The 22,171-nt window shown below is 35.2% G+C and overlaps 1 protein-coding gene across 3 annotated transcripts in view; it reads left to right on the forward strand.

Annotated features, from left to right (window-relative positions):
• The window catches only part of NAALADL2 (N-acetylated alpha-linked acidic dipeptidase like 2), a 1,599,429-nt gene that overhangs the window by 1,354,656 nt on the left and 222,602 nt on the right, over positions 1-22,171 (forward strand). For all 3 annotated transcript variants that reach the window (XM_081570965.1, XM_081570964.1, XM_081570966.1), the window contains one exon: positions 14,948-15,043. In XM_081570965.1, coding sequence (XP_081427091.1) covers positions 14,948-15,043 — 96 coding nt within the window. The remainder of the gene's footprint in view (positions 1-14,947; positions 15,044-22,171) is intronic.

Genomic DNA, 22,171 nt, shown 5'->3' on the forward strand with positions numbered 1-22,171 from the left:
GGGATTTCCCAGGGAAGAATACTAGAATGGGTTGCCATTTCCTTCTGCAGGAGATCTTGCCAACGCAGGGATTGAACTCATGTCTCCAGCATTGGCTGCAGGATTCTTTACTGCTGAGCTACCAGGGTAGCCTCTCATAGAGTTAATAGCAACTCTTCATAGAGATCCTAGACATTGCAGTGCTGATAAATAGTACTTTGGATCAAGTCATTTCTCATTACTTTTTTTTTTTTAATAAATTTATTTATTTTAGTTTGGGGCTAATTACTCTACAATATTGTAGTAGTTTTTCCCATACATTGACATGAATCAGCCATGGGTTTACATGTGTTCCCCTTCCTGGACCCCCCTCCCACCTCCCTCCCCATCCCATCCCTCTGGGTCATCCCATTGCCCCGGCCCTGAGCCCTTGTCTCATGCATCGAACATGGAATGGTGTTCTGTTTCACATATGATAATATACATGTTTCAATGCTATTCTCCCAGAACGTCCCACCCTCACCTTCTCCCTCAGAGTCCATAAGACTGTTCTATGCATCTGTGTCTCTTATTCTGTCTCGCATATAGGGTTACCGTTACCATCTTTCAAATTACATATATATGCATTAGTATACTGTATTGATGTTTTTCTTTCTGGCTTACTTCACTCTGTATAATGGGCTCCAGTTTCATCCATGTCATTAACTTTTTAATACAACCTTTGCAGTGTTCTTCCCAGTGACCTTCTCTTTATGTTGGATTGTCACATGTTCTTCTATCTATCCATAATGACAGCACAGATCTGGAAGCAGCAAACACCATTCATTTGTTTTACCAAATGGAATAATTAATGTTTATTAAGAAAACTTAATAGTTTTCCCTCTCCATACACTTAGGAAATGTCAACTCACTCCAGTATTCTTGCCTGGGAAATCCCAAGGACAGAGGAGCCTGGTGGGCTTTAGTCCGTGGGGTTGCAAAAGTCAGAGATTTCTTAGTGACTAAATAACCACTACCACATGCACTTAGTCTTAATTCTTAACTATTTATCATCAACATATTATTTAGCATCAAAATATAAACTAAGGTATTTTTTATAACAGTACCTTAATTTGTGAAATACTCTGCTTGGAGCATCTTTAATTATTTGACCTCTGTTGCTGTAGCTTAGCTTTCCCTGCCTTCAGGTATGATGTGAATAACAAAACCAAATAAAATGTAAGCACAGACTTTAATTAATGATTCATCAGTTCAGTTCAGTCTCTCAGTCGTGTCCGACTCTTTGCGACCCCATGAACTGCAGCACGCCAGGCCTCCCTGTCCATCAGCAAATCCTGGAGTCTACCCAAACACATGTCCATCGAGTCAGTAATGCAATCCAACCATCTCATCCTCTGTCGTCCCCTTCTCCTCCTGACCCCAATCCTACCCAGCATTAGGGTTTTTTCCAATGAGTCAACTCTTCGCATGAGGTGGCCAAAGTATTGGAGTTTCAGCTTCAACAGCAGTCCTTCCAATGAACACCCAGGATTGATCTCCTTTAGAATGAATTGATTGGATCTCCTTGCCGTCCAAGGGACTCTCAAGATTCTTCTCCAACAACACAGTTCAAAAGCATCAATTCTGCGTCGCTCAGCTTTCTTTATAATCCAAATCTCACATCCATACATGACCACTGGAAAAACCATAGCCTTGAATAGACGGACTTTTGTTGGCAAAGTAATGTCTCTGCTTTTAAATATGCTATCTAGATTGGCCATAACCTTCCTTCCAAGGAGTAAGCGTCTTTTAATTTCATGGCTGCAATCACCATCTGCAGTGATTTTGGAGCCCCAAAAAATAAAGTCTGACACTGTTTCCACTGTTTCCCCATCTATTTCCCATGAAGGGATGGGACCAGATGCCATGATCTTAGTTTTCTGAACGTTGAGCTTTAAGCCAAATTTTTCACTCTCCTCTTTCACTTTCATCAAGAGGCTCTTTAGTTCTTCTTCACTTTCTGCCATAAGGGTGTTGTCATCTGCATATCTGAGGTTTTGATATTTCTCCCACCAATCTTCATTCCAGCTTGTGTATCTTCCAGCCCAGCATTTCTCATGATGTACTCTGCATATAAGTTAAATAAGCAGGGTGACAATATACAGCCTTGACGTATTCCTTTTCCTATTTGGAACCAGTCTGTTGTTCCATGTTCAGTTCTAACTGTTGCTTCCTAACCTGCATACATGTTTCTCAAGAGACAGGTCAAATGGTCTGGTATTCCCATCTCTTTCAGAATTTTCCACAGTTTATTGTGATCCACGCAGTCAAAGGCTTTGGCATAGTCAATAAAGCAGAAATAGATGTTTTTCTGGAACTCTCTTGCTTTTTGATGATCCAACAGATGTTGGCAATTTGATCTCTAGTTCCTCTGCCTTTTCTAAAACCAGCTTGAACATCTTCAAGTTCACAGTTCACATATTGCTGAAGCCTGGCCTGGAGAATTTTGAGCATTACTTTACTAGCGTGTGAGATGAGTGCAATTGTGCGGTAGTTTGAGCATTCTTTGGTATTGCCTTTCTTTGTGATTGAAACGAAAACCGACCTTTTCCAGTCCTGTGGCCACTGCTGAGTTTTCCAAATTTGTTGGCATATCGAGTGCAGCACTTTCACAGCATCAACTTTCAGGATTTGAAATAGCTCAACTGGGATTCCATCACCTCCACTAGCTTTGTTCGTAGTGATGCTTTTAAGGCCCACTTGACTTCACATTCCAGGATATCTGGCTCTAGGTGAGTGATCACACCATCGTGATTATCTGGGTAGTGAAGATATTTTTTGTACAGTTCTTCTGTGTATTCTTGCCACCTCTTCTTAATATCTTCTGCTTCTGTTATGTCCATACCATTTCTGTCCTTTATCGACCCTATCTTTGCATGAAATTTTCCTTTGGTATCTCTAATTTTCTTGAAGAGATCTCTAGTCTTTCCCAATCTGTTGTTTTCCTCTATTTCTTTGCACTGATCGCTGAGGAAGGCTTTCTTATCTCTCCTTGCTATTCTTTGGAACTCTGCATTCAATGGGAATATCTTTCCTTTTCTCCTGTGTGTTTTGCTTCTCTTCTCTTTCCAGCTGTCTGTAATGCCTCCTCAGACAGCCATTTTGCTTTTTTGCATTTCTTTTCCATGGGGATTGTCTTGATCCCTCTCTCCTGTACAATGGCACGAACCTCTGTCCATAGTTCATCAGGCACTCTGTCTATCAGATCTAGTCCCTTAAAGCTATTTGTCACTTCTAATGTATACTCATAAGGGATTTGATCTAGGTCATGCCTGAATGGACTAGTGGTTTTCCCTACTTTCTTCAATTTAAGTCTGAATTTGGCAATAAGCAGTTCATGATCTGAGCCACAGTCTGCTCCCGGTCTTGTTTTTGCTGACTGTATAGAGCTTCTCCATCTTTGGCTGCGAAGAATATAATCAATCTGATTTTGGTGTTGACCATCTAGTGACGTCCATGTGAAGAGTCTTCTCCTGTGTTGTTGCAAAAGGGTGTTTGCTATGACCAGTGCATTCTCTTGGCAAAACTCTATTAGCCTTTGCCCTGCTTCATTCTGTACTCAAAGGCCAAATTTGCCTGTTATGCCAGGTGTTTCTTGACTTCCTACTTTTGCATTCCAGTCCCCTATAATGAAAAGGACATCTTTTTGGGGTGTTAGTTCTAGAAGGTCTTGTAGGTCTTCATAGAACTGTTCAACTTCAGCTTCTTCGGCGTTACTGGTTGGGGCATAGACTTGGATTACCGTGATATTGAATGGTTTGCCTTGAAAACGAACAGAGATCATTCTATTGTTTTTGAGATTGCATCCAAGTGCTGCCTTTCAGAATCTTTTGTTGACCATGATGGCTACTCCATTTCTTCTAAGGGTTTCTTGCCCACAGTAGTAGATATAACGGTCATCTGAGTTAAATTCACCCATTCCAGTCCATCTTAGTTCACTGATTCCTAGAATGTCGACGTTCACTCTTGCCATCTCCTGTTTGACCACTTCCAATTTGCCTTGATTCATGGACCTAACATTCCAGGTTCCTATGCAATATTGCTCTTTACAGCATCGGACTTTGCTTCTATCACCAGTCACATCCACAGCTGGGTATCGTTTTTGCTTTGGCTCCATCCCTTCATTCTTTCTGGAGTTATTTCTCCACTGATCTCCAGTAGCATATTGGGCACTTACTGACCTGGGGAGGTCATCTTTCAGTGTCCTATCTTTTTGCCTTTTCATACTGTTCATGTGGTTCTCAAGGCAAGAATACTGAAGTGGTTTGCCATGCTCTAGATAGGCACACATTTAATGAATAAGAGAGTCAAGAAGGCAAAATATGTAAAGCAGGTGAGCTTGAAGAAAGTCTAAAATATGAAACCCAGGTCCTATAAAAGTATTTTGTTGACATATAAGAACTTCAATAGCAAAAATAAATATGAATTAAATGAAAAAAATCACATTTTAAGGCTTGTGTTACCATTATTATTCCCACTCAAAAGTACTTTACAAGCAAAGGCAAAATGTTTACAAAACACACAGAGCCAAATTTTAGTGTTGGTTTTCTAATAAATATTTTGTGACTTTGTAAAAATTATTTAATCACTTGAATTTTCCAAGTTTTACTTTTTATATTTGGGTTGAATTAAGATTTCTAATGTCTGATTCAAGTCTCAAATTAGGATGCTAAATCAATATGAATAGAACTATGAAGGTGCCTTGAATATTTTCAATGAAGCCAATGCTATGGACCATCTAAGGATTTGAAAAAATAATTGAAATGAAAAAAATAAGTGAATTAAAAAAATAGTGTCCTGCTGTTCCACATTTGACCTTTGGATTGTTACACTTCTATTTAGACTCTATATTATCTCAGGTCTGTTTTACTTTGAATAGTGATGAGAATGTTATATTTCAAAAATTATGGCTCTAATTACCTTTTTCCTCAGCCCAGCATGTTATGAACGTTTAAATGTCAGTGCCATTCAAAGCAAGCAAGTTTTTAAATTTCATATATTAAATTTAAGTATTGATGTGTCTATTCTCTGATTGCAGAAAAGAGAATATTGCAATGAATGAGGTGCACATAGGACTTTTTAGAATCAATTTTATTTAGTTTAAGCAGGGAGTCTTTGATTATATCCTTTAAACTGTGCATAGTGTTTATGCTGCTTACAGAGTAGACTAGGACTTGGAGGAAATTGGAACAAGAAGTAAGGGAAACAACTTTTCTTACTTAAGTGCAAAAGCACAGAATCTTAGACTATGAGGAACTTTGGCAATGAGGAGGAAGTGTGTGGCATAGAAATGGAAGTGTGGGCTATGGAGTCAGAGAAACATGGGTTTAGATCTAGCTCTACCATTTACTTATGGTACAATCTTGTGCTAATGTCTGAAATTCACTGGTTGTCCATTCCATTTGTAAAGAGAGAGTAACACTAGTTTCTACCTTAAAGGTAAGTGTGTGGATTAAATTAGGTGATTATGTATAGAGTGCTGGTATACAGAAAGTGCTGTTGCTATCTTGTTCATTCCAGGTCATACTTACCGACTGCCAACTATATATATATATATTTTAAAGTGTGTGCACAATGATTTTGTCTAGTTCAACACCTGCTAAATCTACATAGACTAAATATTTTAAATGGGTATTTCTGGATAAAAATGCAAAGGGTATATTTTAGCATGGTAGTGAGTTAAAGTTTAGTCAATTCAATTCAGTTTCAAATTGAATTAAACATAAAATTTGAGTTTTTTATTTTTAATTTTCTTCACCTCTGTCTGCATACTAACATTGTCTTCCATGTATGTATAACCTGCCCTCATTTCATCATTTTTTTTTAACCAATGGCTATGTACTTAAAATTCTAATTTCTGGGTAACTTAGTGAGCTTTGAATTCCTTTCCTTTAAGACTGTGATCTGTTTATTTCCCCAAAATTTTCTGGTATTTTTAAAAATCTTTATCTTCTGGATGTTTTCTCTTAAATTAAAAATACCTTAGTCACATCTAAACCACAACAAATAAACTCTTCCCTGGTTTGTTTACTCTCTATAGTTACTGGTCCGTTTTTCCAACTTTTCAGCCTAATTTTATTTTCTAGAGAGAATAATATAGTTAGTTCATAGTTAATATTTCCTTTCTTTTTCTTCTGACATTTATTCTCTCAACTGATTGCATTGTCTCCTGTATTCATGAATCCACAGAGAAACCCACCCCCCCCAACCACCACCAAAGAACTCCAGAAGTCTCTGAAATGCTATTTCCAATGAATAATTTTTATCTAATTGTATTTCTTCACTTCCTTTGAAGCACTGATTATTACTTCCTAAGCAGTCTTTATCTTTTTGACTCCCATGAAATCACACTCACATTGTTATCTTTACATTTCTCTGATGATTCCATCTATAATGTCTTCATGGGTCTTCTTTTTATTCTTCCACCCCTTAAATAGCAATGTCATTCAGAGATGCCACTGACAATCAATGTCATCAATTGTCATTCAGATATCTGTGGCTACACTCAGTATACTTCTAAGTCTGCCTGTGGTCCACTTTACATTTTAATTACAATGTACATGCTTCTCAAAGTATTATTATCTTTAGTTCACAATTTAGTCTTGAACCAAATTGGTTTTGAATGATACAATCACTTGTTTACTGGGTAACACCATATGGATATCCACAAACACATCACCTCCAATGTTTATCATTCATTTTATCAAATCTAGAAATACTCACAATCTTGACTCCTTTTTAAGATTTCTAATCCAGTTAACTGAAAAGTATTACCAGTTTTGTCTCAAACATTTATCAAACATATCTACTCCTTTCTATTTCTCTTTCCAGTGTCCTGGCTTAACCTCTGACTCTTTCTCACTTTATTACTTGCAATAGTCTTCTGTCTGTACTTCCTGTTGCCACAATTTCTCTTTTAAATTTATCCCCCACATATGTATCAGTGTGTCCCTATCCTGAATACACACTTGAAAATATCGCTTACTCTCTACAAAACCCTTCAAGGATTTCCTATCACCTACCGAAATGGTTTTCAAACTTTAGCAACTGTAGACTTTAAAAGAGAAGTTTCACGTTTTTGTTGTTTTGTTGTTGTTGTTCAGTCATTAATTCATATCCAACTCATGACCCCATGGACTACAGTACACCAGGCTCCTTTGTCCTTCACTATCTTCATAAAGGAAAAAAACAAGAAAGGAAATCTAGTCACAAGAATATCAAGAGAGAAGAGGCTGGAAAGAATGGCTCTTTTGTTGCACTGTGTGCCAGGCTGTGCATCTTGTTTAATGTCAGTAAAAATCTCAGTGGTACTGCTGAACCTATTTGCATGGCAGAAATAGAAACACAGATGAGGAGAATGAACTTGTGGACAACCCTGGAGAAGCAGGCTGGGGGATGAGTTAAGAGAGTAATATTGACATATACAACCATGTGTAAAATAGATAACTAGTGGGAATCTGCCATATAACAGAGGGCGCTCAGCTCGGTACTATGTGATGGCCTAGAGAGCTAGGATGGGGCCATGGGTGGGAGGCTCAGCAAGGAGGGAATATATGGATGTTGTTGTTGTTCAGTCACTAAGTCATGTACGACTCTTTGCAACCCCATGGACTGCAGTGTACCAGGCTCCTTTGTCCTTCACTCTCTCCCAGAGTTTGCCCAAATTCATGTCCTTTGAGTCAGTGATGCTATTTAGTATGCAAGTACAAAATTTTAGTAATTTAAATTTCAAAACCCTGACTCTTGGTTATATAGAAAAGCAATTCCTGACAAGTGTGATAAAAATAAAAAACTATCCAGTATTAGTGTGGTCCTTTTCTCCTTACTGAGTATTTATATGATTTGTTATTTTGGTTGATCCTGATATGAACTCTCGGGAGTTAGGAGGGCAAATATATTTACATTTCAACGTTGTAGAGGAAAATTCTAAGAGATTAATTACAAGTTTTCCTGGCAGTTTTAGACTATTTTAATAAGAAAAGAATCTCTAGTCTTAAAAGGCTCATGTCACAGTGATAAAAACAGAAATATAACAAAAATATAATCAATGATAAGTAAAAATCAAATACAAAATGATAGGAAAAGATGACAAGAGTAAATATGAATTCTGATGGGTTTTCAAGGATCAAGAAAAACAATTATAGAAAGAAGCCTGATAAACAGATAAAGAAAAAGAAAGAAAAAACATTCCAGGCAGAAGAAATGGCACAAAGGGACAGAGATAGTGAAGATAAGGATAGATTTAAGGTTTGTTAAATCCACTGCTGTGACTTAACCAGTTCAGTTCAGTTCAGTTCAGTGGCTCAATCGTGTCCGAATCCTCGCGACCCCATGAATTGCAGCACACCAGGCCTCTCTGTCTATCACCAACTCCTGGAGTCTACCCAAACACATGTCCATCGAGTCAGTGATGCAATCCAACCATCCCGTCCTCTGCCGTCCCCTTCTCCTCCTGCCCCCAATCCTACCCAGCATTAGGGTCTTTTCCATTGAGTCAACTCTTCGCATGAGGTGGCCAAAGTATTGGAGTTTCAGCTTCAACATCAGTCCTTCCAATGAACACCCAGGACTGATCTCCTTTAGGATGGATTGACTGAATCTCCTTGCAGTGCAAGGGACTCTCAAGAATCTTCTCCAACACCACAGTTCAAAAGCATCAATTCTGCAGCGCTCAGCTTTCTTCACCGTCCAACTCTCACATCCATATGTGACCACTGGAAAAACCATAACCTTGACTAGACAGACTTTTGTTGGCAAAGTAATGTCTCTGCTTTTAAATATGCTATCTAGGTTGGCCATAACCTTCCTTCCAAGGAGTAAGCGTCTTTTAATTTCATGGCTGCAATCACCATCAGCAGTGATTTTGGAGCCCCAAAAAATAAAGTCTGACACTGTTTCCACTGTTTCCCCATCTATTTCCCATGAAGTTATGGAACCAGATGCCATGATCTTAGTTTTCTGAACGTTGAGCTTTAAGCCAACTTTTTCACTCTCCTCTTTCACTTTCATCAAGAGGCTCTTTAGTTCTTCTTCACTTTCTGCCATAAGGGTAGTGTCATCTGCATATCTGAGGTTATTGATATTTCTCCCGGCAATCTTGATTCCGGCTTGTGTTTCTTCCAGCCCATTGTTTCTCATGATGTACTCTGCATATAAGTTAAATAAGCAGGGCGACAATATACAGCCTTGACGTACTCCTTTTCCTATTTGGAATCAGTCTGTTGTTCCATGTCCAGTTCTTAACCATGGAAATCCTGCAAATGAGCCTATGGGAAAGAAAGACTTGTTTAAAGATGAAAGAAGATAGGTTGGGACTTGTTTGTGAAATATACTAATGAATTTGGACTTGCATCTGCAGTCAATAAAGACCATAGTTTGGGTGAAAGCAATAAGTAACTGTATTATGGCAAGAAATAAGAACTTATAGAGAATTGTCTAAGCATATGGATTAGAAGGAAATTGGCTAGTGTAGTTCTGAGGTACTAAGGGTGAAACAAATTGGAGTCAGGTATAGCATAAAATTTCACATTTGGGCAAAATGTGGGTATTATGCTATTATCCAAGATAAGAAATGAAGGTGACAGTGGAGGAACATAAGCTCATGATTTGGACTATGAGTTGATGTGTCTGAAAGATCTTGCAGAAAAAATGATGAACTAAAAACAAGAATTTAGCTAAAGCTTTGAGAACTATCAATCTGAGATTGGTTGTTGAAGCCAGAAAATAGACCAAACCCCCTAGGTAGTCTGTGAAAATAGAAGACTGTACAGACCACCTAGAAACATTAAAGGCTCAAAAATGAAAAGAGAATCCAGTTATAGGTAGAAAATTACACATAGAGAACTAGCAGAGTCAAATCATGGACTTTAGGCAAAAGAGCTGAAAGAAGGAAGGTATGTTAAATATTGCTAAATGTTACAGAAAAGACATGTAAGTTAGAGACTGGGGAGAAAAACTGAATTTCAAACGAGATCCTGGATAGATTTTTCTTATAGCTATCCCTTCTTATGTAGTATTTTTACTATGATCTCCATGTCACATACCTACACAATTAAGTTTTGCATATCTTGGTTTACTCCTTCATTTCAGTCTATCAGTGAATTTTTCTAGACAGAAATGCTCTCTAAATGGTTAAGGGTGTTTTACTTCCCTCTCTTCATCAACAGATGGGCGATATTATCAAACAGCCATCACTCATAGTTAATGTGATAGCAGTGAAAAACTTTCACAATGAATATATCCCTTTTTAAAAAATCTTTTCATTACTTTTTTATGTCAGGATATGCAAAAACTTGTTCATAAATGATTATTATATTAATATATATATGAAAAAGAATGGCAGTGTCTTAATATTTTCAAAGACAGTGATGTTTGATCTATTATGGACTCAAATCCCATTAAATTAAACTCCATGAGGTTAAGGACTATATTCTGTATTTAGTGTAGCACTTGACATATAGTAAGTGTTAAAAGCATATTTTTTAAATGATTTAAAAAATTCACTAGAAAGAAAGACTGATATGAATCGTATGTAAGAGGCAGGTGAAGGAACAAGATAGACAAGGGGGTTATATTAGAGAATAAGATATATATGGATGATTTAAATCAATATGTTCTGCTTTTGAATAATTGAAAGTTCAATAAAACCTCATTAATTATAACTCCCAATTTATATTCTTATGGGATCATTCAGTTTGAGGCTTGCTGGTATTTTAATTTTGCACTAATTATGAAGTCTAAAATATACTAATAAGATAAAATTAATTTAAGGAGTTTATTTACAACTACTCATGGGGAAAACTTTTAAGGACTTCAAGTTAAATTATTAAATGACAATGAATGCCACAAATTGTCCATGTCATACTTTCACTAAAATCAATTTAAAGATATCTCTGTGCAAATTGTATACTTTTTCTGAGGATCATAAATAGAGTCTTTGGATTTCCTTTAGTTCAGCATCCTACCATAATCACTACCGCATCTTTACCACTCTCATCATTATTATCATGATATGTATTGTTTTTAGCAATGTCATCAATGCCATTAACATAGTGTCTCCTATTAGCAGGCTTTGACTGTTCACAACATCTCTGTGAAGTATGTAAATCTCCAAAATTTCTTAGCTGCTGCAACTAATCCTTTAGAGATTAAGATGCCACAGAACTATGGCAAATCAAAATTTTAACTGATCTATATTGACTGAAATACCAAAACAAAATACCAAAACAAAACCCAATTGACAGACAAAATTAAATGTATTATACTTATTGCAGTAAAGAAGAATACCACCTTGACTGAGTGTATTGGTTTCCTAGGCCTGAATAATAAAGCATTAGAGATTGAGTGCCTTCAACAACAGAAATATGTTGTCTTGACAGTTCAAGGTGTTATCAGTGTCGCTTTCTTCTGAGGTCTGTGACAGAGAGTCGGTTCCAAGCCTCTTGCCTAGCTTCTGGTGGTTTTCAGGCACTGTTTGTACTTCTTTGGCTTGTAGACACATTGCTCCAATCTCTGCATTCATGTCCACGTGGCTTACTCCTTGTGTACAAATTTGTCTCTAAATTTCCTTTTCTGTATAATGACACTAATCATATTGTGGTAGGGGCCCACTTTACTCCAATATGACCTCATTCTAACTTAATTGTATATGCAATGACTAATTTCCCAGCCCATAACAGAGAATCTTAGTAGTCTCTTAGAATGGTGGGAAATTAGGAGAGGGCATTTATGATTTATTTTAAGCCTTAGTTGTGTGGTTTTATGGCAGGTCTTAAAAAGTGAAGGGCTGGTTGGAACTGGGCAGTTTCTAAAATTAATTTTAGAATGGCAAGCAAAATGAGGAGAGGAACATAAACAAGTTTTGGTAAATAAGCTATTAGTCTTGATAGGTAAGCTCTTTGGTTGATTTGTGGTCTTATCCAAAAACGCATATATGCTAGAGCAAACAACTAAATAACTTAAAAAAAAATCATAATATTGTTCAAAATAAGAAGTGAAGGATATGCTTGATCACAGAATTATTTAACATATAGAGACTTATAATTATGTTGGTTTCATTTCTCACCTGTATCATTTCTGAGTCTATCAACTATATCATCCTAACTTTCTTTCCCACCATTGATAGATTCTAAAGTAATTTGTTCTACTGTTGGATTGATCTAATAAATAGTTCTAACAGAATTCAAATAAAATTTGTTACCCTCTGTGGTCATTGTTGGTATAGACTGATTTTATCTCATTCCCATGATAAAATTTGAAAAACTTACCTATCTACCATCTTGCTTTTTCCTTATCTATCATCTCCATAAGTACTTATATCCTGTCCCAAGACATGTTTTTTCTAGACAAATAACTCTAGTTACTTCAGGTTTTCAAATAAAACTTATATGTAGATAATAATAATTTCATAGTATACTTACAGTGTTAATAACTACAAGAGCATTGTTTCAGGTAGTGTCTTAGACCATTTCAGATGCTATAACAAAGTATCAGAGATTGAGTGGCTTAGAAACAACAGAAATTTATTTCTCAAGTTCTGGAGGCTGGAAGTTCAAGATTAGAGTGCCAGCGTGGTCAGGTAGCATCACTACGAACAAAGCAGGTGGAGGTGATGGAATTCCAGTTGAGCTATTTCAAATCTTAAAATATGATGCTGTGAAAGTGCTGCGTTAAATATGCCAGCAAATTTGGAAAGCTCAGCAGTGGCCACAGGACTGGAAAAGGTCAGTTTTCATTCCAATCCCAAAAAAAGGCATTGTCAAAGAATGCTCAAACTATCACACAATTGCACTCATCTCACATTCTAGTGAAGTAATGCTCAAAATTCTCCAAGCCAGGCTTCAACAGTACATGAACTGTGAACTTCCAGATTTTCAACCTGGTTTTAGAAAAGGCAGAGGAACCAGAGATCAAATTGCCAACATCTGTTGGATCATCGAAAAAAGCAAGAGAGTTCCAGAAAAACATCTATTTCTGCTTTATTGACTATGCCAAAGCCTTTGACTGTGTGGATCACCACAAACTGTGGAAAATTCTGAATGAGATGGGAATACCAGACCACCTGACCTGTCTCTTGAGAAACCTGTATGCAGGTCAGGAAGCAACAGTTAGAACTGGACATGGAACAACAGGCTGGTTCCAAATAGGAAATGCAGACTGGATCCAAAGTACGTCAAGGCTGTGTATTGTCACCCTGCTTATTTAACTTATATGCAGAGTACATCATGAGAAACGCTGGGCTGGATGAAGCACAAGCTGGGATCCAGATTGCCAGGAGAAATATCAATAACCTCAGATATGCAGATGACACCACCCTTATGGCAGAAAGCGAAGAAGAACTAAAGAGCCTCTTGATGAAAGTGAAAGTGGAGTGTGCCAAAGTTGGCTTAAAGCTCAACATTCAGAAAACCAAGATCATGGCATCTGGTCCCATCCCTTCATGGCAAATAGATGAGGAAACAGTGGAAACAGTGTCAGACTTTATTTTTGGGGCTCCAAAATCACTGCAGATGCTGATTGCAGCCATGAAATTAAAAGACACTCCTTGGAAGGAAAATTATGACCAACCTAGACAGCACATTAAAAAGCAGAGACATTACTTTGTCAACAAAGGTCCATCTAGTCAAGGCTATGGTTTTTCCAGTTGTCATGTATAGATGTGAGTGTTGAAGTATAAAGCTGAGCTCTGAAGAATTGATGCTTTTGAACTGTAGTATTGGAGAAGACTCTTGATAGTCCCTTGGACTGCAAGGAGATCCAACCAGTCCATCCTAAAGGAGATCAGCCCTGGATGTTCATTGGAAGGACTGATGTTGAAGCTGAAACTCCAATACTTTGGCCACCTGATGTGAAGAGCTGACTCATTTGAAAAGACCACTGTGCTGGGAAAGATTAAAGGTGGAACAAGGGGTTGACAGAGGATGAGATGATTGGATGGCATCACCGACTCAATGGACATGAGTTTGAGTAAACTCCGGGAGTTGTTGATGTACAGGAAGTCCTGGCATGCTGAAGTCCATAGGGTCGGAAAGAGTCGGACACAAATGAGTGACTGAACTGAATTAATGCTCGGGTAAGAGCCCTGTGCCAGGTGTCAGAGTTCTTGTTTTATCTCATATAAGGGACTTAGAAGCTCTGTGAGGTCTCTTTTATAAGGACACTAATCCCAATTATGTGAACAGAGCCCTCATGATCTAATCACATCCTTAAGGCTCCACCTCCTAATCTGGTTACTTTGGAGATTAGTATTTCAGTATATGAACTGGGGGGAGGGCAATAAATATTTATACCATAATGGATTATCAGCACCCCATGACTTCTTGCGATCTGAATTTTATCTATACCTGCAAGTACAAAATAATTAATTACAGTATCTTGATTTATTTCAACCATCTTAACTCTATATCGGCAGCACATAACGTAATGAGTTTATTCTATCTAAAATATATCTTACTATAGTTTTGAAGTTTTGCAATATTTATAATATTATGCACCTTGTTGACAAGACTTTGTTTTATTCAAAAGCATTCCATTCTACCAGGCTTTAAGCATAGAAGTTAATGCTTGCTTAAAGGATTAAATTGCAAAATCATATCTGAAAGAGGTTTCAGATATGGTTTTGCAGTCAAGGTATCTTACTCTGTAATAAGTTTGCAATTAATCGCCCCCCTTTTTTTGAAATGCAAATAATGCTCTTTTCTGAGAAAGAAAACATCCTTTTATAAATGCAAATAATGTCGAGTTATAGAATCTACTTATTTTAGCTTATGAATATCTCATTATTAATTAGATCAGTAGAATGAAACCCAACAATCAACAGAGACCTTGATGCAATTTAGAGTCTTTCTGTAGCTTTAAAGAAAATCCAGTGAGCATTTGAAAAACAAAATCAATGAAGAGTTTAAAATGCTTATTTTCTGGTTTTCCACAGGGTCCGAGTTTTCTCTCTGAGGCTCTTTTTCCTAAACATGCAACAAAAATTGAAGAAATGGATCCTTTTTTCAATCTGCATGAGACCATTACCAAGGTAAGAGGGGAATGTATTCATGAAAAAGTTAAGGTTTTGTTCTTTCAGTTAGTGAATGGAGGAAAGGAAAATAGCCATTCAATGGAAATCTATATATATTCATTTTTAGAGTATACTAGAAAGAATTTTAAGAACCTCCTATTATTTTACATGCAGTAAAGATAATAAGCAATTCTGTCAAGATCAAACAGACCAATAACTGATGATTATATTCAAAAATCAATTCTTTTTTTAATTGAAGTATAGTCGATGCAGTATTATGTAAGTTACAGATATACAATAGTAATTCAAAATTTTAAAGATTTTACTCCATTTATAGTTGTTATAAAATATGGGTTATATTCCTTGCATTATACAATACATCCTTGTAGCTTATTTTATGCATTAAAGTTTGCATCTTGTACTTCCCTGCCCTTTTATCTCCCTTCCCAGTTCCCTCTCCCCACTGGTAATCACTAGTTTGTTCTGTATATTGGTGAGTCTACTTCTTTTTTGAATTCACTAACTTGGTGTACTTTTTCAATTCCACATATAAATGATATATAGTGTTCATCTTTTCCTGTCTGATGTATCTCACTTAGCACAATGTCCTCCAAGTCCAGCCATGTTGATGCAAATAGCAACATTTTATTCTTTCTGTATGGTTGAGTAGTATCCCATTTTATATATACTACCAAAATAGATTCTTAATAAAATTCTTAATCTGAAACTAGACTTGTGGTATATTCTCAAGTATACTTCCTTTACCTCAGATTAAGGACAATACAAAATGAGTCTGAATTTCTATATCTTCAAAGATTTGTTCCAATATTTAAGGTGCATGGTTCATTGTGGTACTTCGTTGTTGCAGAAAAAAATGATTCTTTTTCTTAAAGGAAAAGTTAGACTGCATTTATATTAATTGATTTTCTTCTATGGTGCTTATATCTATGTTTATGGTAAATACTTGACTTTGAGTTTATAGAATGAAGAAAATTAAATTCTACAGTGTGGAGCAAATAAGTTTAATGTTCCAAGAACATATGACATCATGTGAAGTTTTACATTTACCAACTATTGATTTAATCAATTATAGCCTGCCTTTGGGGGATAGAGTTTGAACAGAATATTGATATTTCAGTACTCTTAAAGTAATCCATATTTATATATGCTTAGATAAAATACTGAGTCATTCTTACATCTTCTTAGTGAAATGTTACAAGGCTCTTTTTATGCTTTAGAAAGAGAAATTGTGGTATAATAACTGAACTCAATGAGTGGCAATAGAATGAATTCAGAATACTAAAACTAAAATTCTAGGTACCCTGGCATTTAAGAGATGTGTACATTTATTTTTTTCTGAACTTTTAAAGTAAGTAAAATTTCAACCACACTTTATGTAAAATTCTCCTAAGCTCAAGATTTCTAAATTTAACTACAATTATAATTCTTTCCTTTCCAGTCTAATCTAGTTCCTTGGCTTAGTTTTGAATATATCCATCCTCTGATCATTCATTGTTACTTGGATACAATAAGATAGAAGGGGCTCCCAAATAATAAGTCCCTAGCATTTAAAATCTTAACTGTATTCCTGGTATGCAAAGAGAGAAAGAAAAATACATATCTGTTATCTATATATATGTATATCTATGTAAATATTTATATCTATATATATTTGGATAAGGGTGTGTGTGTGTGTGTGTTTATATGTATGTGTATATTTGTTCAAATGTTATGGGTACTTAGAGCCTAAGTTTATTTACTTATTTTTAAGTAAAGCATTAGAGGATTTTTAGGGCAATGAAACAATAATATTTTCTCCATTTTTCCTGCTTTACTCTGGATCAGGAAATTCATAAATGTTTATAGAAGGGGAAATTTGAGACCATATTGATATCAGATATATAATGAGATGATTTCACGTCTAACGTGTGAAATCTCCAGTGATAGAAAATGCTAAGGTTTAGATTTTAGATGTAAAAACACACATGGGTTATTGTCATGTGAGATCTTAGCCACCCCTCACCTCCTGAGAGAATGTTAGGAAGCAAGAATGACTGGGTGAGAAAAGGAGTAGGGGAGCATAGAGCATGGCCTGAGCATATAAATATGAGATCAGTACTTAGTGTGAAACAGAGAATAAGAGACTAGTTGAGTGAAGACACAAATTTATACACAGATATAGTACATGTTCTACAGGTATTTTAAAATGTATTTCTTGTGCACGCTAATGTTTAACCCGTTAGATGAATGGTGAAAACAAGTCTGTGAAAAATTAAAACCTACTTAAAGTGCAGAATCAGGTGTTCTGTGACACTTTTTAAGGACCACATATATTTACTTAATGTTGATACTGTTTCCTCAGTCACAATTACCTGTGGTAACCACTAGTGTTGTAGACATAGGCCAAGGGAAGAATTGTGCTTCAGAAGTTCAGTCTTATCTCACCATTGTAAGAACTTGTAGAGCCATAAAACAAAGTATTTAATAGATACTTTTTTTTTAAATCGTATTTTCTTTGATCAACAATGAAATGAAAGTACAAATATAGAGGGATTGACTAGAGTGCAAAACTAGGAAATATGGATTTTAATTCTGCTTTGGTTCCCAATTTGTTATGTTATTTAATAGAACTTTATTTTCTACATCAAAAAGAAGTATACTCATAATGATTTCCTCACTAGGATTCTGTGAAATGAAAATATGATATGTACATTTCTCTAGAAATGCAATATATATATAATTGAGTATAATTATTGACATTAAAAAATAATAGTGTTAATGTCTTCTAAGTAGTCACTTACCTGCATTATTTGCATTTAGCTTTTCCTTTAAATATGAAAAGAAACAATAAATTAGACATTAAAACATATAACTAAATTAATTAATTAAATGCTGAGAATATATTAATAAGTTAATGTGTACAAATGGAGTATAAAATTTCATTTGTGAAGGGTTGAGGTCTTTAGAATATTTTGTTTTAGTGGGGATAATAGTGGTATTATCAGAGTATATCGCATGTGTGGTATACTCCTATTTCACATAGTAGTGTATTATTATAATAGCACTGGATTTTTAACAAAAAGATACAGATAGGTATCAATTCTGTTACTGCCAATTATGAAAATAATATGAAATATGAGGAACACTTTGTAAAATGATAAAGCACAGCTATTATTGATATTATATCACTACTAAACCATTTTCAAGAAATCAGAAGTAATGGAAATATTGAAGATACTAGTCCTTATTCTCCCAGCAAAAGTTTAAACTTGATACACAACACTATAACACAATCATGTATTTAATGTCATCTAATTAAATAATTACAATAAATACATACATCTTATATAAATGTTCATGTAATCTGTTATTTTGTCCAAATTAAGAACTGCATTCTAGATCTTTCTTTTCACAAATATAATTTATGTCAAATTAAATTAACATTTCTAAGTATTAAAAACTTAATAACTTATCATTGGTGCTTTTTTGAATATAAACAAATTATAAATAAATAAATGACACTTATACATGGGATGCAAGCTGTGAGTTGAATCCTAGTTTTCCAATGTATCCTGTAGTTCTTTTTTCAAAAAAAAAGAAATGTTTTACACAGTTTGAATTTATCTTGGAATTTTTCTTTTTGTTATAAAGCATAAAACCTAAGAAAATAATGAATGGGGCTCACTATTGATGCCAAAATATATAATTTATCATGGCTTCAATGACAGTCAAGTGGTACAACATAAAACTGCCGAGGGGCAACATCTTACATCAATGTTGAAGATGTTTTTCTTATCCTCTATAATTACCTTAAAAATAGCATTTGTTCTTTTAACTTATCATGAAGCCAAACTAATTCTTCCAAAGATTAAGCATAAATGAAATGCCAATATAAATCTTAGCTGCTTAATCTTTTAATAAATGAATAAAAATCACCCTGCATTTATGTTTTGAAAATAGGCTTATTTCTCCTTCTACACTAAGGAATTTTCTCATTGCATTTCTAAATCTTTAACATTTAGTTCATAAATTGCTATTAGTTATCTTAGCATTCTATTAATTGTAGCCTATTATAAGCCAAGGATGAAGCAAAACACTTAAAATACAAAACAATTTACATACAGGAGTGGGTCCAAGGTAAGCAAAATATGTCAATATAATTACTAAACAATATGATAGTAATATGGACAAAGAATGAGAGAGGAGAGGGTGGCGCTTTAACCTCTAAGAGATTTTACCTCTGACTAAGAGATTCGGGCTTCCCTGGTGGCTCAGACAGGAAAGAATCCGCCTGCAATTCAGGAGACCCGAATTTGATCCCTGAGTTGGGAAGATCACCTGGAGGGGAGGGTATGGTAACCCACTCCAGTGTTCTTGCTTGGAGAATCCTGATGGATAGAGGAGCTTCACAGGCTACCGTCCGTGGGATCGCAAAGAGTCAGACACGACTGAGTGACTAGGCACAGCACAAGAGATTTGAAGAATTCACTGGAGAATTTGATGTTTGAGAAATTTAAGAATTCCAATTTTAATATCAATGAATTTCCCCCAAGAGTTCTTTAAAGAGCTGATTGTTGTTAGTAATATGTGAGAAATGATGTTATGTATTTTGGAAAACAGAAGGTAGATTTAAAAGTCATTTCTAAGACTAAATGACAGGATACATGATTTACTAGACATGAAACATGAAACAGAACAAATAGTAAAGGATCATTTGAATAGTTCTATCTTGGACAAAGTTAATGTTATTGAACTAACTAAATTGTGGGCTGGCCTGAAAAAAGTGCTAATGAGTTTGATGATGGATATGTGGAAGTTTGGATGCTGTAAGGCATTCAAAGGAGGCAGTGGGACATGTGAGGTTTCAGTTCAGGGAGAAGTAGGATCTAGAAATGCATTATCTGATATAATCACCACTAGTCACAGGTTGATTTAAATTAAATTAAAATAAATTATATTAGATTAGGCTTTTGTTTTTTCCATCTCATTAACCACAGTTCTCATGTTTAGTGATTACATATGGCTAGTGACTGCAGCATTGAGTAGCATATGTTATGGAATATTTTGATCATCACTGATGATTCACATGGTGTTACCCAGACAGTACTCATAATGAGGACCAACTGAAAAATGGAGAGGACTAATGATCCAAGGTAGAATGTTTCATGGAATCTAAAGGGAGACAATACTATAAGAAGAAAGAGATGTTCAAAAGCATATCCACCCACCACCTTGCACCCATTAAAATGGCTAATATCAAGAGACAAAACAAAGCAGAAAATAACAAGTGTTGGTGAGGATCTGGAGTAATCAGAACCCCTGTGAACTATTGGTGGCAATGCAAAATAGTAGTGCTACTGTGGAAAACTCAAAAATTTAAAAATAGAGTTACTACATGATCCACAAGTTCTACTTCCAGGTATATACCCCAAGGAATTGAAAGTGGCATCTTAAAAAGATATTTGTTTACTCCATATTGATAGTATCAATACCATTATTCACATTAACTAAAATATGGAATTGACCTAAGTGCCCATAGGGAGATGAATGGATAAGAAACCTGTGGTGTGTACATACTATAGAATATTATTCAACTTCTAAAAGATAGGAAACTCTGACATTTGCTACAACATGAGTTAACCTTGAGGGCAATATGTTAAGTGAGATAAGTCAGTCACAAAAAGAAAAATGCTGTATGATTCCACTTACATGAGACGCCTAGAATACATCATAATCAGAGAGACAGAAGGCAGAATGGTTTTTCCAGAAGCAAGAGGGGAAATGGAGTGGAAGTTACTGTTTAATCGGGTAGAGTTTCAGTTTCAAAAGGTGAAAAGAGATATGGAGATGGATAGTGGTGATGATTATACATCATGAATATATTTAATACCACTGAACTATACACCTAAAAGCAGTTAAGATGGTAAATTTCATGTTGTGTGTTTTTACCACAATTTTTTTTCTTTTATTGGAGAAGAAGTATATTCCCTCATTCACTATAACTTTTGAATCAGTTATTTGGACATTTAAAATTGTTTTTCACTTCATTTATGCCTGATCCTCTGTTCTCTCCTATTATCCGCAAATAGGTTCCATAAATAGCTCCACACATCTCGATATCCCTTATTGATCTACTTTTAATTGATATAACACCCTCTAGGAAATGGCAACCCACTCGAATTCTTGCTTGGAGAATCCCATGGACAGAGGAGCCTGCCAGGCTACGGTCCATGGTGTTGCAAAGAATCAGACACGACTGAGTGACAAAGCACATTTATTTTATATATTTTGGGATTTAATATATTTTGTTATCATTTTATTGCTAAAATTTTGCCATAATAGACATTCAATAAATGATGAATGATAACTTGTATTTTAAACAAAACAAAAACACTATAGCTATGTTTACAAGAAAAGAGCTTTAAAATAAATGTGAATATAGAGCATTTGGGTGTTAGAGAAAATGTACTATCTATGATATTATTGAATTAATAGTACTTTTCTTCTGGAACCCTAAATTTTCTATGTTATATTTTAAAACCTCTGAGTATAAATGGTGTAGCCAATAAAACAAAAAAATACTTTATACATGTGGTACCATGGAAACCAGCAAATGACCTAATTCTGCTTATGAGCTTCCTCCAGAAATATCAGCTTATTCTTTCATTGTTTTTCCCACCTTATTTAAGTAAAAAAACAAAAAGTTCTTTTATTCTTAATTAGTACACATTATGCAATATTAATATATTCTTATTAGTATGTGGTTTCAAAATATTCTTAAATGGATATACATTTCTTCTTCTTTATTGATGTCAAAATAGAGATCTTTTACTGAAATTATTTGGACAATATCCCAAAGAGAAAACAGTAGGAGTCATATACTATTTATTTCCATTGTATATATGGAGAAAGTGTCATAGTGAGATTGCATTGCAGAGTAAAGCAGTTTTTGTGTAAATCCTAATAATGAAGGCAATAATTCTTATAGTTTATATTCTATCAATATAGCTGCATATGCTCTTACTTAGACCTATAAATTTAAACTCAGTTTTGCAGTCATGTGAATAAAGGCTAATGGTTGTGTCCTCGGTGATGAAAAACATTTAAATAATTCAAAATTTTAACCATTTCAGTTAATATTAATTA

This window comes from Giraffa tippelskirchi, chromosome 2, assembly GCF_054371585.1.
Source record: "Giraffa tippelskirchi isolate mGirTip1 chromosome 2, T2T-mGirTip1v1.2.pri, whole genome shotgun sequence".
NCBI lineage: Eukaryota > Metazoa > Chordata > Mammalia > Artiodactyla > Giraffidae > Giraffa > Giraffa tippelskirchi.